This window comes from Gastrolobium bilobum, unplaced genomic scaffold, assembly GCF_033153095.1.
Source record: "Gastrolobium bilobum isolate Gb01-03AN ecotype WA unplaced genomic scaffold, APGP_CSIRO_Gbil_v1 utg107667, whole genome shotgun sequence".
Classification (NCBI taxonomy): domain Eukaryota; kingdom Viridiplantae; phylum Streptophyta; class Magnoliopsida; order Fabales; family Fabaceae; genus Gastrolobium; species Gastrolobium bilobum.
In genome coordinates, this window is record NW_026896993.1 from 6,729 (window position 1) to 19,886 (window position 13,158).

General features: G+C 39.8%; 1 protein-coding gene and 1 non-coding gene across 2 annotated transcripts; one reads left to right on the forward strand and one right to left on the reverse strand.

Moving 5' to 3' along the window:
* Positions 1 to 2,184: 2,184 nt before the first annotated feature.
* On the reverse strand, positions 2,185 to 2,291 carry LOC133303260 (small nucleolar RNA R71). Its single transcript, XR_009750446.1, has one exon. It is a non-coding gene; the product is annotated as a small nucleolar RNA R71 (small nucleolar RNA).
* Positions 2,292 to 6,262: 3,971 nt separating this feature from the next.
* Positions 6,263 to 10,752, forward strand: LOC133303258 (TMV resistance protein N-like). Its single transcript, XM_061503137.1, has 2 exons — positions 6,263 to 6,853; positions 10,489 to 10,752. The coding sequence occupies exons 1-2, from the start codon at positions 6,263 to 6,265 to the stop codon at positions 10,750 to 10,752; spliced, it is 855 nt and encodes a 284-aa protein (XP_061359121.1).
* Positions 10,753 to 13,158: the final 2,406 nt, after the last annotated feature.

Consider the following 13,158-nt stretch of genomic DNA (forward strand, 5'->3'; position numbering starts at 1 on the left):
GTAACGTAGAGTTAAAGACTTCTACAAAGCAAGGCGGTGCACCAACTGAGCAGCTGGAAACGTGAAGAGCAGGGAATCACGAGTTCTCATTGGCTGAACACAGAAGCAAAACATGGGAAGGTCTGCAAACTACGACTAATCTTCACCAAACCTTGTTCTATCCAGAAAATTGCGCAGCTTCTATACTCTGCTGCCACCGTCCCGTCCCCTCATTCAAGCAACTTGCTCCAAAGGATTTACAAGCTTGCCACTCTCCTTCCATCTATAAATAGGACCACCCTCATACAAAAACATCATCGGATTCTGGAGGGATTAAAGTCCAGAAGGAAGAAGATCACCTAGTAGTAGTAGTAGTTAGTAACTTAGTTTAATTTTCAGTTGTAACTGTAGTTAAGTGACAACCCCTTTTCTCTTCTCTGTAAACAACCATCAAGACTCCTCACGAGCAAATATCCATCTTTCTCCATTTTCTGTTTCTTTTTGTAAACTGTCTTTTAAATTAATATAAGTGTTTTTCTCTTCGTTCCAATCGTTATCTTTTGACTGAATCTCGGGTCTATGTGATCTCAGTTGAGAATAATTATGTTTAAACTATCAGCCATGAGCTGAACTATCTGTGGAACGGGTAAACTATGAAACTCTTAAAGAACTATTTTCAAAACTCTTGACCGAAGCTTTTTGTATTTCTTTGGCTAAGTAAGTTATATCCATTGTGCACCAATGGAAATTAGGTACATACTGAGAAAGGAACTTCCATAAGGAAGGGATTTCAGACAGCTTAGCCATTGGGGGAAGGTAGATGTCATGGCAAAAATGCTACTGGTCACCTTAGGAATAAGGGGCCAACTCGTCCATTTTAAGGTTCTGAACTAAGTACCTGTTGAAGTCAAGGGAGCCATATGAATATGGAAACTTGTGAGCCATCTAGAACATGAGCTGAGGAATCAGAGTTGGCAGGCAAAGAAACTGGGACAAAGCCAAAAGGTGCTAAGTCTTGAGCAGAGAAAACAACCCCTTTAAGAGTGAAGCAGTGAATTCGTTCCTTCTGTTAAACTGTTTTAACCACCACCCTGTTGTCTCTTGATTATAGTTATTCCTGTTTTAGTAGTTTTATTTTATTTCATTTAGCACTTATAAAAACTCCAATGATTGTTATCTAAACAGGAAGGATCACATACATAACGCAGCGAGCAACTGTTTGCCATCAGAGTGAACCTACTGTTCCTGAGGAACGTTGTCAAGATAGTAGGGAACGTTTGACCCGACAGTTCATTTACTAACTTTTCTTCTCATTTTCACTCTTTATAAACAGTGATAAAACAATAATTAGCACTCTATCCTCGTGGGAACGATAATTTGGGCATTAATACTCCCTTTATTACTTGATGCGTGCACTTGCGCACTTGGGTTGGAACTACGGGGCGAATCTGTGTTCTGCAAGAACAGAGGAACGTCCCCTATCAGAACTTATATTTTCCACCATCAGCAAACCACCCAACAAGTTTTTGGCGCCGTTGACGGGGACAGAAATACTAACTGTTGTTCTTATCATTGTTTTCTAACACATATACTGTATATCTGCCTTTACTTTTATATTTTTTTCTCTTTATCACTGAATCTGCTGTGCATATATATACCCTGTGTTATTGGTTTATGAGTGAAGAGTTTGAAACAGACTCTAACCACTCCATTGAAGTACTTGAGTTTCTCTTTGATCCTGAGCCAGAACGCACACTCCATAGGAGAAGAAGGAACCTCAGAGAAGGATTTCCTGAAAACATGGCTGATCACAATAATAACAATGAAGAGGTTCCCCCTGAACAGAACTTCAGAACTTTGGCTGCTCCTTTCAGGAACAGACCAGACATGGGAGTAATCCTCCCTCCTGTAGCACCCAATTTTGAACTAAAACCTATCATGTTTCACATGATTAAGGAAGCAGGGGTCTTCAATGGACTCCCTGCAGAAGATCCTTACATACACCTCACCACATTCCAAGATATCTGTGACAATTTTAAAGCTGAGGGTGTAACAGAAGAGAGCATGAGAATGAGGTTGTTCCCTCTCTCCTTAGGCTTAAAAGCTAAAACATGGATGAAAGCTCTCACCCCTGGGTCAATCCACACATGGGAAGAACTCTCTAACAAGTTCATAGAGAGGTTTCTTCCAATGTCTCGACAAGCTGATGTTAGAGCAGAAATCTCTAACTTTAGAATGTTTTATGGAGAAAATCTCTATGAAGCATGGGAGTGATACAAGGACATCATAAGAAAATGTCCAAACCATGGGGTAGAAAGTTGGGGAGTGTTATAATCTTTCTATAAAGGACTTGATCATACTTCTCAGTCTCACTTAGATTTTGCTGCAGGAGGATATTTTTTTACAGTAACACTTGAATCAAGATATGAAATCATAGAAAGGACTGCTGAAAGATGTCTCCAATGGCCAATAGACAGAGTGAGCCCAGTGAGGAAGCCAGGTATGCTAGAACTAGATAAACAAACTGCCATGGAAGCCCAGCTGGCATCACTCATGAATGAAGTGAAGAACCTAAAAGCTGACCAAGAAGCACCAAGGATGGAAGTCTTACAACTCACAGCAACTAAAACAGAACCATGCTCAGCCTGTGGTGACCTTCATGACTCAACAGACTGCCCATCCACTGCATTGGTGTGTTATGCAAAAAAATTTGGCAATAGGAACTTCACCAGAGACAATCAACAAGCAGGACGAAATACACATTCAAGCCCTGGAGGAACTATCATTAAGGATAAGAACCACAACACCCAATGGAGGCCACCCATTAACCAGAGACCATTCAACAACAATCAACAGCAGTATCAGCAAGGTAGCAGCAGTGGAACGTCTGAACAAAGAAGAAACAACTACATTCCGTTCCACAGAGATGACCAACGCATCAACACCCTGGAAAATTATGTCAAGTAATATGTCACCAGGAATGATGCAGTGGTCAGGAACATTGAGTCCCATCTGGGGCAGATTGCTGCCAACCTTCAAACCAGAACACCAGGATCACTACCAGGGGACACTGAGGTCCCCTCAACCATTTCTGAAACACCTTGAGAGGTAAGTACCATGTCTAGCTAAAGACATTAAACTAAGCGCTGACTGGGAGGCAACCCAGTAGATACATTTGCTCTCTGACAAATAGCAAAGTTTTGGGGTGGTTATCCATAACCACACAGCTCCCAAAAAGGAGGGAACGTCTGATGTTCCTCTCCAAAAAGTACAAATAAAGTACGTTCCAGGATCGTAGTTTTGGGGTGGTCCCTAACCACAGACCTCCACAAATGAAAAGGAGAAACCCTCCTATTTATCTTAGCTTAGTTTGTTTTCAGTTCTGTTTTAATTTCTTTTTCTTTTCGTTCCCTTGTAATTAATCTTTTCGCAATGAAAAAGACTTTTTTTTTTTTATCAAACTTTTTGGTATATACATGCATTTCAGTTATAGTATTAAGAAAGCCCCAATTCTTTTGGATTAACTAACATACATGAAACACAAAGTCACTGACTAATCATGCTTGTTCTTTCTCTGAGTACTTGAAAATAGAAACAGTGCAGGGAATTTAATCCTCAGATTTTTGAAAGAAGCTGATCTATGTAAACTCAAACTGGTAAGGAACGGAAAAATACCAAACACCTACTTCTGAGAGTGTTCCTGAGGTGTAACTACAATGAAACTTCTCAGCTTGCCTTGATGCTGTAAGTACTGCTGAAGAGAGATGAATTCTGCTGTCAAGGATCAAAACAGAATCACACACTCACCTCACCTCCATCATACACCATCTGGTCAATCAGAAAGAACAAGGAACGTACTAAACAATGAACAAAAAAGGGACAGAAGAAAAACAAAGAAAAAGGGGAAGAGCCATTCAAAAGAATTCAAGAAAAACCAGAAAACCTTCCTCTAAAGGGGGGAAAAGGTTCAAGAAAAGGTGTTCCCTCAAAATAGAAAAGTCCAAGTTCAAAGGCACAAAAGCTAAACATTCCTTGATCCGACAAATCAGGCCACCATTTCTTCCATAGTTCCATACACTTACCCATCAAAGAAATCCTTGGAACGGAAGACAGCTGTACTTCATAGGAACGCAGCAGAAAGGCAAGTTTTGAAGAATCACATCCAGGAATGGACAAAGCAAACACCAACCCATGAGTGACAGTGAGACGAGAGATCAACAACCTTCTCTTATCTGGGGACAGAATACTCTTACTGTTTACTATGGAGAGTAATTCATTTTCTCAAAAGTTCATGGTTGCTCACTGGCTCAAGTTCCTTTCTGTTATGCTATTCTTTTAAATTGGGCAAACCAATACAATATTTCTGAGTTGTTTGAGGACAACCAACAGTTTAGTTTTGGGGTGTTTGATGGGACGTAAATTCATTCCCATCTAAGCCCATTTTGATGGCAAAATACCATACGTTCCCTCATCTGATGAGCAACTTCAGCATGAAAATCACTTGTTCTACACATTTGTGACAAAAACACAGTGGGGGAACGGATGGTAACGTATTCCTCTAAAATATATTAAAAGGGGAACAGACTTAGACGCATTTAATGCACCTGCTCCATTCATTTAATGCTTCTGTACACTTTGCAGGTAACGTAGAGTTAAAGACTTCTAAAAAGCAAGGCGGTGCACCAACTGAGTAACTGGAAACGTGAAGAGCAGGGAATCAAGAGTTCTCATTGGCTGAAAACAAAAGCAAAACATGGGAAGGCTTGCAAACTACGGCTAATCATCACCAAACCTTGTTCCATCCAGCAAATTACGCAGCTTCCATACTCTGCTGCCACCGTCCCGTCCCCTCATTCAAGCAACTTGCTCCAAAGGATTTACAAGCTTGCCACTCTCCTTCCATCTATAAATAGGACCACCCTCATACAAAAACATCATCGAATTCTGGAGGGATTAAAGTCCAGAAGGAAGAAGATCACCTAGTAGTAGTAGTAGTTAGTAACTTAGTTTAATTTTCAGTTGTAACTGTAGTTAAGTGACAACCCCTTTTCTCTTCTCTGTAAACAACCATCAAGACTCCTCACGAGAAAATACCCATCTTTCTCCACTTTATGTTTCTTTTTGTAAACTGTCTTTTAAATTAATATAAGTTTTTTTCTCTTCGTTCCAATCGTTATCTCTTGACTGAATCTTGGGTCTATGTGATCTCAGTTGAGAATAATTATGTTTAAACTATCAGCCATGAGCTGAACTATCTGTGGAACGGGTAAACTGTGAAACTCTTAAAGAACTGTTTTCAAAACTCTTGACCGAAGCTTTTTGTATTTCTTTGGCTAAGTAAGCTATATTCATTGTGCGCCAATGGAAATTGGGTACATACTGAGAAAGGAACTTCCATAAGGAAGGGATTTCAGACAGCTTAGCCATTGGGGGAAGGTACGTCATGGCAAAATCGCTACTGGTTACCTTAGGAATAAGGGGCCAACTCGTCCATTTTAAGGTTCTGAACTAAGTACCTGTTGGAGTCAAGGGAGCCATAGGAATATGGAAACTTTTGAGCCATCTAGACCATGAGCTGAGGAATCAGAGTTGGCAGGCAAAGAAACTGGGACAAAGCCAAAAGGTGCTAAGTCTTGAGCAGAGAAAACAACCCCTTAAAGAGTGAAGCAGTGAATCCGTTCCTTCTGTTAAATTGTTTTAACCACCACCCTGTTGTCTCTTGATTATAGTTATTCCTGTTTTAGTAGTTTTATTTTATTTCATTTAGCACTTATAAAAACTTCAATGATTGTTATCTCACCTTCTTCTAAACAGGAAGGATCACATACATAACGCAGTGAGCAACTGTTTGCCATCAGATTGAACCTACTGTTCCTGAGGAACGTTGTCAAGACAGTAGGGAACGTTTGACCCGACAGTTCATTTACTAACTTTTCTTCTCATTTTCACTCTTTATAAACAGTGATAAAACAATAATTATCACTCTATCCTCGTGGGAACGATAATTTGGGCATTAATACTCCCTTTATTACTTGATGCATGCACTTGCGCACTTGGGTTGGAACTAAGGGACGAATCTGTGTTATTCAAGAACAGAGGAACGTCCTCTATCAGAACTTATATTTTCCACCATCAGCAAACCACCCAACAACAGACTTGGCCGTAAAAGAGTTCTTTTGATTCTTGATGATGTTGATTCCATAAAAAATTGGTATCCCTGGCTGGAGGAGGTGATTGGTTTGGTTCTAGTAGCAGGATCGTTATAACTACAAGGGATAAAACAATGATATATAAGCGTGATATAGATGATGTTATCATTAAAAAATATAAAATGCAAGAGCTAAATGATGATGACTCTCTAGAACTCTTCTGCTGGCATGCCTTTAATATGAGTGGACCTGCAGAAAACTATGCAGGTGTTTCTAGTCGTGCAGTAAGTTATGCAAAGGGTGTTCCATTGGTTTTAAAAGTAATAGGCTCCAATTTGAAGGGTGGGAGCCTAGAGGATTGGGAAATGGAGCTGGACAAATATAAGAAGATTTCAAATGCTGAGTTTCAAGGTGTGCTTGAAATAAGCTACAATAGCTTGTCAGAGTTGAACCAGAAAACTTTCTTGGACATTGCTAGTTTTTTCAAAGGGGAGAGATGGGAATATGTTAAAAGGTTACTAAAGGTTTGTGATTTCTTTCCAATTATTCGAGTATTTGCAAGTAAAAGTCTCATAACTATTGATGAAAATGGTTGCTTGGAGATGCATGATTTAATACAAGAAATGGGTAGAGAGATTGTTAGAAAGGAGTCACCATCAAATCATGGTGACCGTAGTAGAATATGGTATCATAAAGAGGTTCTTCAAGTGCTTAAAGAAAATTCGGTATGAATCTCGTCTCTATTACTCTTACTTTTTTATACTTACCTTTATATGTTTTTGTAATATGACAAATGTGTTGGCAATCGACAATCACACAAAATCGAGAAAATAGAAAAAGAGATAAGAGTAGAAAGATTGACACGATGATTTACCCTGGTTCACCCAATTAAGGCTACGTCCAGCTTGTTTGTACTATATTCTCCTCACCACCACTCGTTACAAGTCACTCGGTTTACAAGGAAAATATAAATAGGATTAGAAAACCCTAACAGCAGCTATACATGGGCCCAAGCCCAAACTGCTAAGAAAATTACAATAAAACAGAGGCCCACATCAGTACATAGCCTTTACGGGACCCCAGTTGCCTTTCTGCTAACCCCGATAACTAGGGCCCGCATCAGCATGCGAAGTATGAGCTGATGGGACGTAAATTTGTTCCCATCTAAGCCCATTTTGATGGAAAAATACCATCTGTTCCCTCATCTGATGAGCAACTTCAGCATGAAAATCACTTGTTTCACACATTTGTGAGAAAAACACAGTGGGGGAACGGATGATGACGTAATCCTTTGAAAACATATTAAAAGGGGAACAGATTAAGAGCATTTATTACACCTGCTCCCTTCATTTAATGCTTCTGTTCATTTTGCAGGAAACGTGGAAACAACGTCTTCTAAAAGCAAAGGCGGTGCACCACTTAAGCACCAAGAATTGTAAACAGCAGAGAATCAAGAGTTCTCATTGGCTAAGAAGACAGCAAGGCATGGGGGACTGCAAGAAAACGGCTAATCATCAACAATAATTGACCCATCAAGCAAGTTGCAAGCTTCCAAACACTGTTGCCACCACCCCATCCCTTCAGTTAAGAAACCAACTACAAAGGATGTTACGAGACTGCCATTCCCTCTTCTGCCTATAAAAAGGACGTCCCAAACACGAAGACATCATCAAATTCCTTAGGAATAAAATTCCTGAAGAAGAGATCACCTAAATATTATATAGTAGTTTAATTTTGTATAGTTGTAGTTGTAGTTAAGTGACAACTCTTATACGTTGTTCTGTAACATTCACTTGAGACTCCTCACGAGCATCAACCATCTTCTCCATTTTATATTTTGTTGTAATCTTTCTTGTTTCATTTCAATATAAGTGTTGCTTCTTTCCTTTCCACTCGTTATCTCTGAACTGAATCTCGGGTCTATGGGACTTCAGTTTAGAATAATTATGTTTAAAGTATCAGCCATGGGCTGAAATATCTATGGGACGGATAAGCTGTAAAACTCTTAAAGAATTATTTCCAAAACTCTTGACTGAAGCTTTTTGTATTTATTTGGCTAAGTAAGCTATATTCACTGTGTATCGATGGAAATTGAACATATACTGAGAAAGGAACTTCCTTAAGGAAGGGATTTCAGACAACTTGGCCATTGGGGGAAGGTAGTGTTATGGCAAAAACACTATTGGTCACCTTAGGAATAAGGGGCCACTTCGTCCAATTTAAGGTTCTGTAATGAGTACCTGTTGGAGTCAAGCGAGCCATAGGAATATGGAAACTTGTGAGCCATCTAGTCCATGAGCTGAGGAATCAGAGTTGGCAGATAAGAAACTAGGACAAAGCCAAAAAGTGCTAAGTCTTGAGCAGAGGGAATAATTATTTAAGAATGGAGCAGTGAATCTGGTCCTTCTGTTAAACTGTTTTCAAAACCATCCACCTTGTTGTCTCTTGATTATAGTTATTACTGTTTTATTTTTACTTTGTTTAATCTTGTATCTATCAAACTCCATTGATTATTATCACACCTTCTTTTAAACAGGAAGGATCACATATATAACGCAGCGAGCAATTGTTTGCCATCAGACTGAACTTACTATTCCTGAGGAACGTTGTCAAGACAGTAGGGAACGTCTGACCAGACAGTTCAATCACTAACTTTTCTTTTCATTTCCATTCTTTATAAAATAGTTTAAGACAATATTTAGAGTTCTATCCTCGTGGGAATGATAATCTGGGCATTAATACACCCATTATTACTTGATGCGTGCACTTGCGCACTTGGGTTGGAAGTAAGGGAACAACTCTTTTTTCTGTTGCTAATTTAGAACAGACGAACGTCCCCCAACAGAATATATATTTTTCCACCATCAGCAAACCACCGAACAAGTTTTTGGCGCCGTTGCTGGGGATAGAAACACTAAATTTTGTTCTTATTACTATTTTAGTACATACTCTGTATATTTTGTTTTTTATTTTCTTGTCACTAACTCTGCTGTTTATATAACTTGTGTTTATGGTTTATGAGTGAAGAGTCTGAAACAGATTCTCATCACTCTACTGAGATACCTGAATTCTTCTTTGATCCTGAACCAGAACGTACCCTCCATAGAAGAAGAAGAAACCTCAGGGAAGAAAATTTTGAAAATATGGCTGATCACAATAACAATGAAGATATTCCCCCTGAGCAGAATTTTAGAACTGTGGTTGCTCCTTTCAGGAACAGACCAGAGAGGGGAGTAATCTTCCCTCTTGTAGCACCCAATTTTGAACTCAAACCTGTCATGTTTCACATGATTAGGGAAGCTGGAGTCTTCAATGGACTCCCTGCAGAAGATCCGTAGACACACCTCACAACCTTTCAAGATATTTGTGATAACTTTAAAGCTGAGGGTGTGACAAATGAAAGTATGAGAATGAGGTTATTCCCTCACTCCTTAGGCTTAAAAGCAAAAACATGGATGAAGACTCTCACCCCTGGATCAATCCACACGTGGGAGGAACTCTCTAACAAATTCATAGAGAGGTTTCTCCCTATGTCCCGACAAGCTGATGTGAGAGTAGAACTCTCTATCTTCAGGATGTTTTATAGAGAAAATCTCTATGAAGCTGGGAAAGATACAAGGACATCATCAGAAAATGTCCAAACCATGGGGTAGAGAGTTGGGGAGTGTTACAATCTTTTTATAAGGGACTTGACCATACTTCTCAGTCACATTTAGATTTTGCTGCAGGAGGATATTTTTTTACAGGAACTCTTGAATCCATGTATGAAATCATAGAAGGCACTGCAGAAAGAAGTTTCCAATGGCCAATAGACAGGGTGAGCCCAGTAAAGAAGCCTGGCATGCTAAAACTAGACAAACAAACTGCCATGGAAGCTCAGCTAGCCTCACTCATGAATGAGGTGAAGAACCTGAAAGCTTATCAAGAAGCACCAAGGATGGCAGTCTTACAACTCATAGCAGCTGAAGCTAAACCATGTTCAACCTGTGGTGACCTTCATGACTCAACAGACTATCCATCCACTGCATTGGTGTGTTATGCAGAAAACTTTGGCAACAGAAACTTCACCAGAGACAATCAGCAAGCGGGATGCAATAACAGTTCAAATCCTGGAGGAACTATCACCAAAGATCAGAACCATAATCCCCAATGGAGACCACCCATAAACCACAGACCATTCAACAACCAGCAGCAGCAGTACCAGCAAGGCAGCAGCAGTGGAACGTTTGAACCAAGAAGAACCAATTACGTTCTGTTCCATAGAGATGACCAACGCATCAACACCCTGGAAAACTATATCAAAGAATATGTCACCAGGAATGATGCAGTGGTCAGGAACATTGAGTCCCATCTGGGACAGATTGCTGCCAACCTTAATACAAGAATACCAGGATCACTACCAAGGGACACTGATGTTCCCTCAACAGCATCAACAACCTCACCAAAAGAAGTACTTACTTTGCCCAGTTCCCCTTTAGAGAAAATCAAAGATGTCACCTTGCGAAGTGGAAAAACCACTACACAACCCACCACTCTGCATGAGGAAGAGAAACAGAATAAAGCATCTGAAGCAACCTCAGAAGAAGAACAACAACAACCAGCCACAGATGAGCAGAACCTATAGCTTGGCAAAGAAGCTGAAACCAACGAAAACCAGGTGGACAAAAGTCAAACAATCAGTCCCACTCAAAGCAGGAAAATACCAGCAAAAATTTTGTTCCCTCAGAGAACAAAGAAGCAACAAGACGATAAGCAGTTTGGAAAGTTCCTGGACATTCTAAAACAGCTCCACAGCAAAATAACTCTGGTGGACGCACTAGAGAAAATGCCCAGGTACGTGAAATTCATGAAAGATGTTCTCTCGAAAAAGAGAGGGATAACAGAATATGAGACTGTAAAAATGACACAAGAAAGTTGCTAGCATTTGGGCAAACTCCCACCTAAGCTTCAAGATCCAGGAAGCTTCACCATTCCTTGCATCATAGGGAACACATACCAAGGGAAAGCCTTGTATTATTTAGGGGCAAGCATCAATCTCATGCCTCTCTCTATTTTTAAGCAATTGTCCACTGGGCCAGCAAGACCAACCACTGTAACATTACAAATTGCAGACAGATCCATCATCAAGCCAGAAGGAAAAATTGAAGATCTACTAGTTAAAGTAGACAAATTTATCTTGCCTGCTGATTTCATCATCTTGGATTACGAAGCTGATGTTGACGTTCCCATCATTCTGGGTAGACCATTCCTGGCAACTGGAAGAGCGGTTATCAACGTGCAAAAAGGGGAACTGACCATGAGAGTTCATGATGACGAAATCAAATTCAATATCGTAAAAGAAATGAAGTTCCAGGATGAAGACGAAGATTTGGAAGAGTGTTCTGCAATCACTTTGTTAGACAACCAGTTCAGCAGAAAAACAGAGGAGGAAAAACCTGAAGAAGAAGAAGGTCCACAAAAGGAGGAGCATAATTGCTATCTACAAGAAATAAGACCTGAACCTTTGTTGAGAACTGAAAAGGAAAAACAACTCAAACGACCCTCTTCAGAACACCCTCCTGATCTAGAACTAAACCCTCTTCCACAACACTTGAATACGCATACCTAGGGAACAATAACACCCTTCCTGTAATCATCTCATCATTCCTCACCAAGGAACAAGAAGAACTACTGATCAACAAGCTGAGGAAATACCAAGGAGCTATCGGTTGGACCATAGCAGACCATAAAGGTATCAGTCCCTCATTTTGTATGCATAAGATATTATTGACTGATCCTAACAGTTTTTCAGTGGAACACCAAAGGAGATTGAATCCTATAATGAAGGAAGTGGTTAGAAAGGAAGTCATCAAATGGCTAGATGCAGGGATCATATATCCAATATCTGACAGCAGTTGGGTAAGTCCTGTTCAATGCGTTCCCAAAAAGGGAGGCATAACAGTGGAATTAAATGAGAAAAATGAGCTAATCCCTGTAAGAAAAGTTACAGGATGGAGAATTTGCCAAGATTACAGAAAGCTCAATAATGCCACCAGGAAAAACCACTTTCCACTCCCTTTTACAGATCAAATGTTGGATCATCTAGCAGGTAAGGAATATTTCTCCTTCCTTGATGGATATTCTGGATATAATCAGATTGCTCTAGCACCAGAAGATCAACATAAAACCACCTTCACTTGCCCGTACGGAACGTTTGCTTTCAGAAGGATGCCTTTTGGGCTGTGTAGTGCACCAGCAACGTTCCAGAGGTGTATGTTCTCTATTTTTTCTGATCTAATAGGTGAAATAGTAGAAGTCTTCATGGATGACTTCTCAGTGCTAGGAACGTCATATGACCACTGCTTGGATAACTTAGAAAAAGTCCTCCAAAGATGTCTGTCCTCTAATTTGGTGCTTAACTGGGAGAAATGCCACTTCATGGTGAAAGAAGGAATCATCTTAGGACATAAGATTTCCAGAAAAGGACTAGAAGTAGATCAAGCCAAATTAGAAGCAATAGCAAAAATGCCACCACCAGTAAATGTCAAAACACTGAGATCTTTTCTTGGGCATGCAGGTTTCTACAGAAGGTTCATTAAAGATTTTTCCAAAATAACTAAACCTTTGTGCCATTTGTTAGAAAAAGATATGAAATTTGAGTTTAACTCTGATTGTCTGAAAGCTTTTGAATCCCTGAAAAACAAGCTTGTCACTACGCCTGTCATCCAACCTCCGGACTGGAACTTACCCTTTGAACTAATTTGTGATGCAAGTGTCCACGCTATTGGGGTAGTTCTGGGCCAGAGGAAAGAAAAATTCTTTTGTAGCATATACTATGCCAGTAAAATGCTGAATGAAGCTCAGGTGAACTATACAGTCACTGAAAAGGAGCCAATGGCTGTAGTATATGCCTGCGAAAAATTTAGGCCTTACATTTTGGGATCAAAAATTACTATCCATACTGATCTTGCATCTCTCAAGTACCTTTTTTTTCCAAAAAAGAAGCAAAACCAAGATTGATAAGATGGATCCTACTACTGCAAGAATTCAA

Excerpts from the sequence above, each read along its gene's own strand:
- LOC133303258 (XM_061503137.1), top strand. The coding sequence starts at position 6,263 with ATGATATATAAGCGTGATATAGATGATGTTATCATTAAAAAATATAAA. Across the intron at positions 6,854-10,488 it reads AAGTGCTTAAAGAAAATTCG|ATTGCTGCCAACCTTAATAC; the intron begins GTATGAATCTCG and ends CATCTGGGACAG.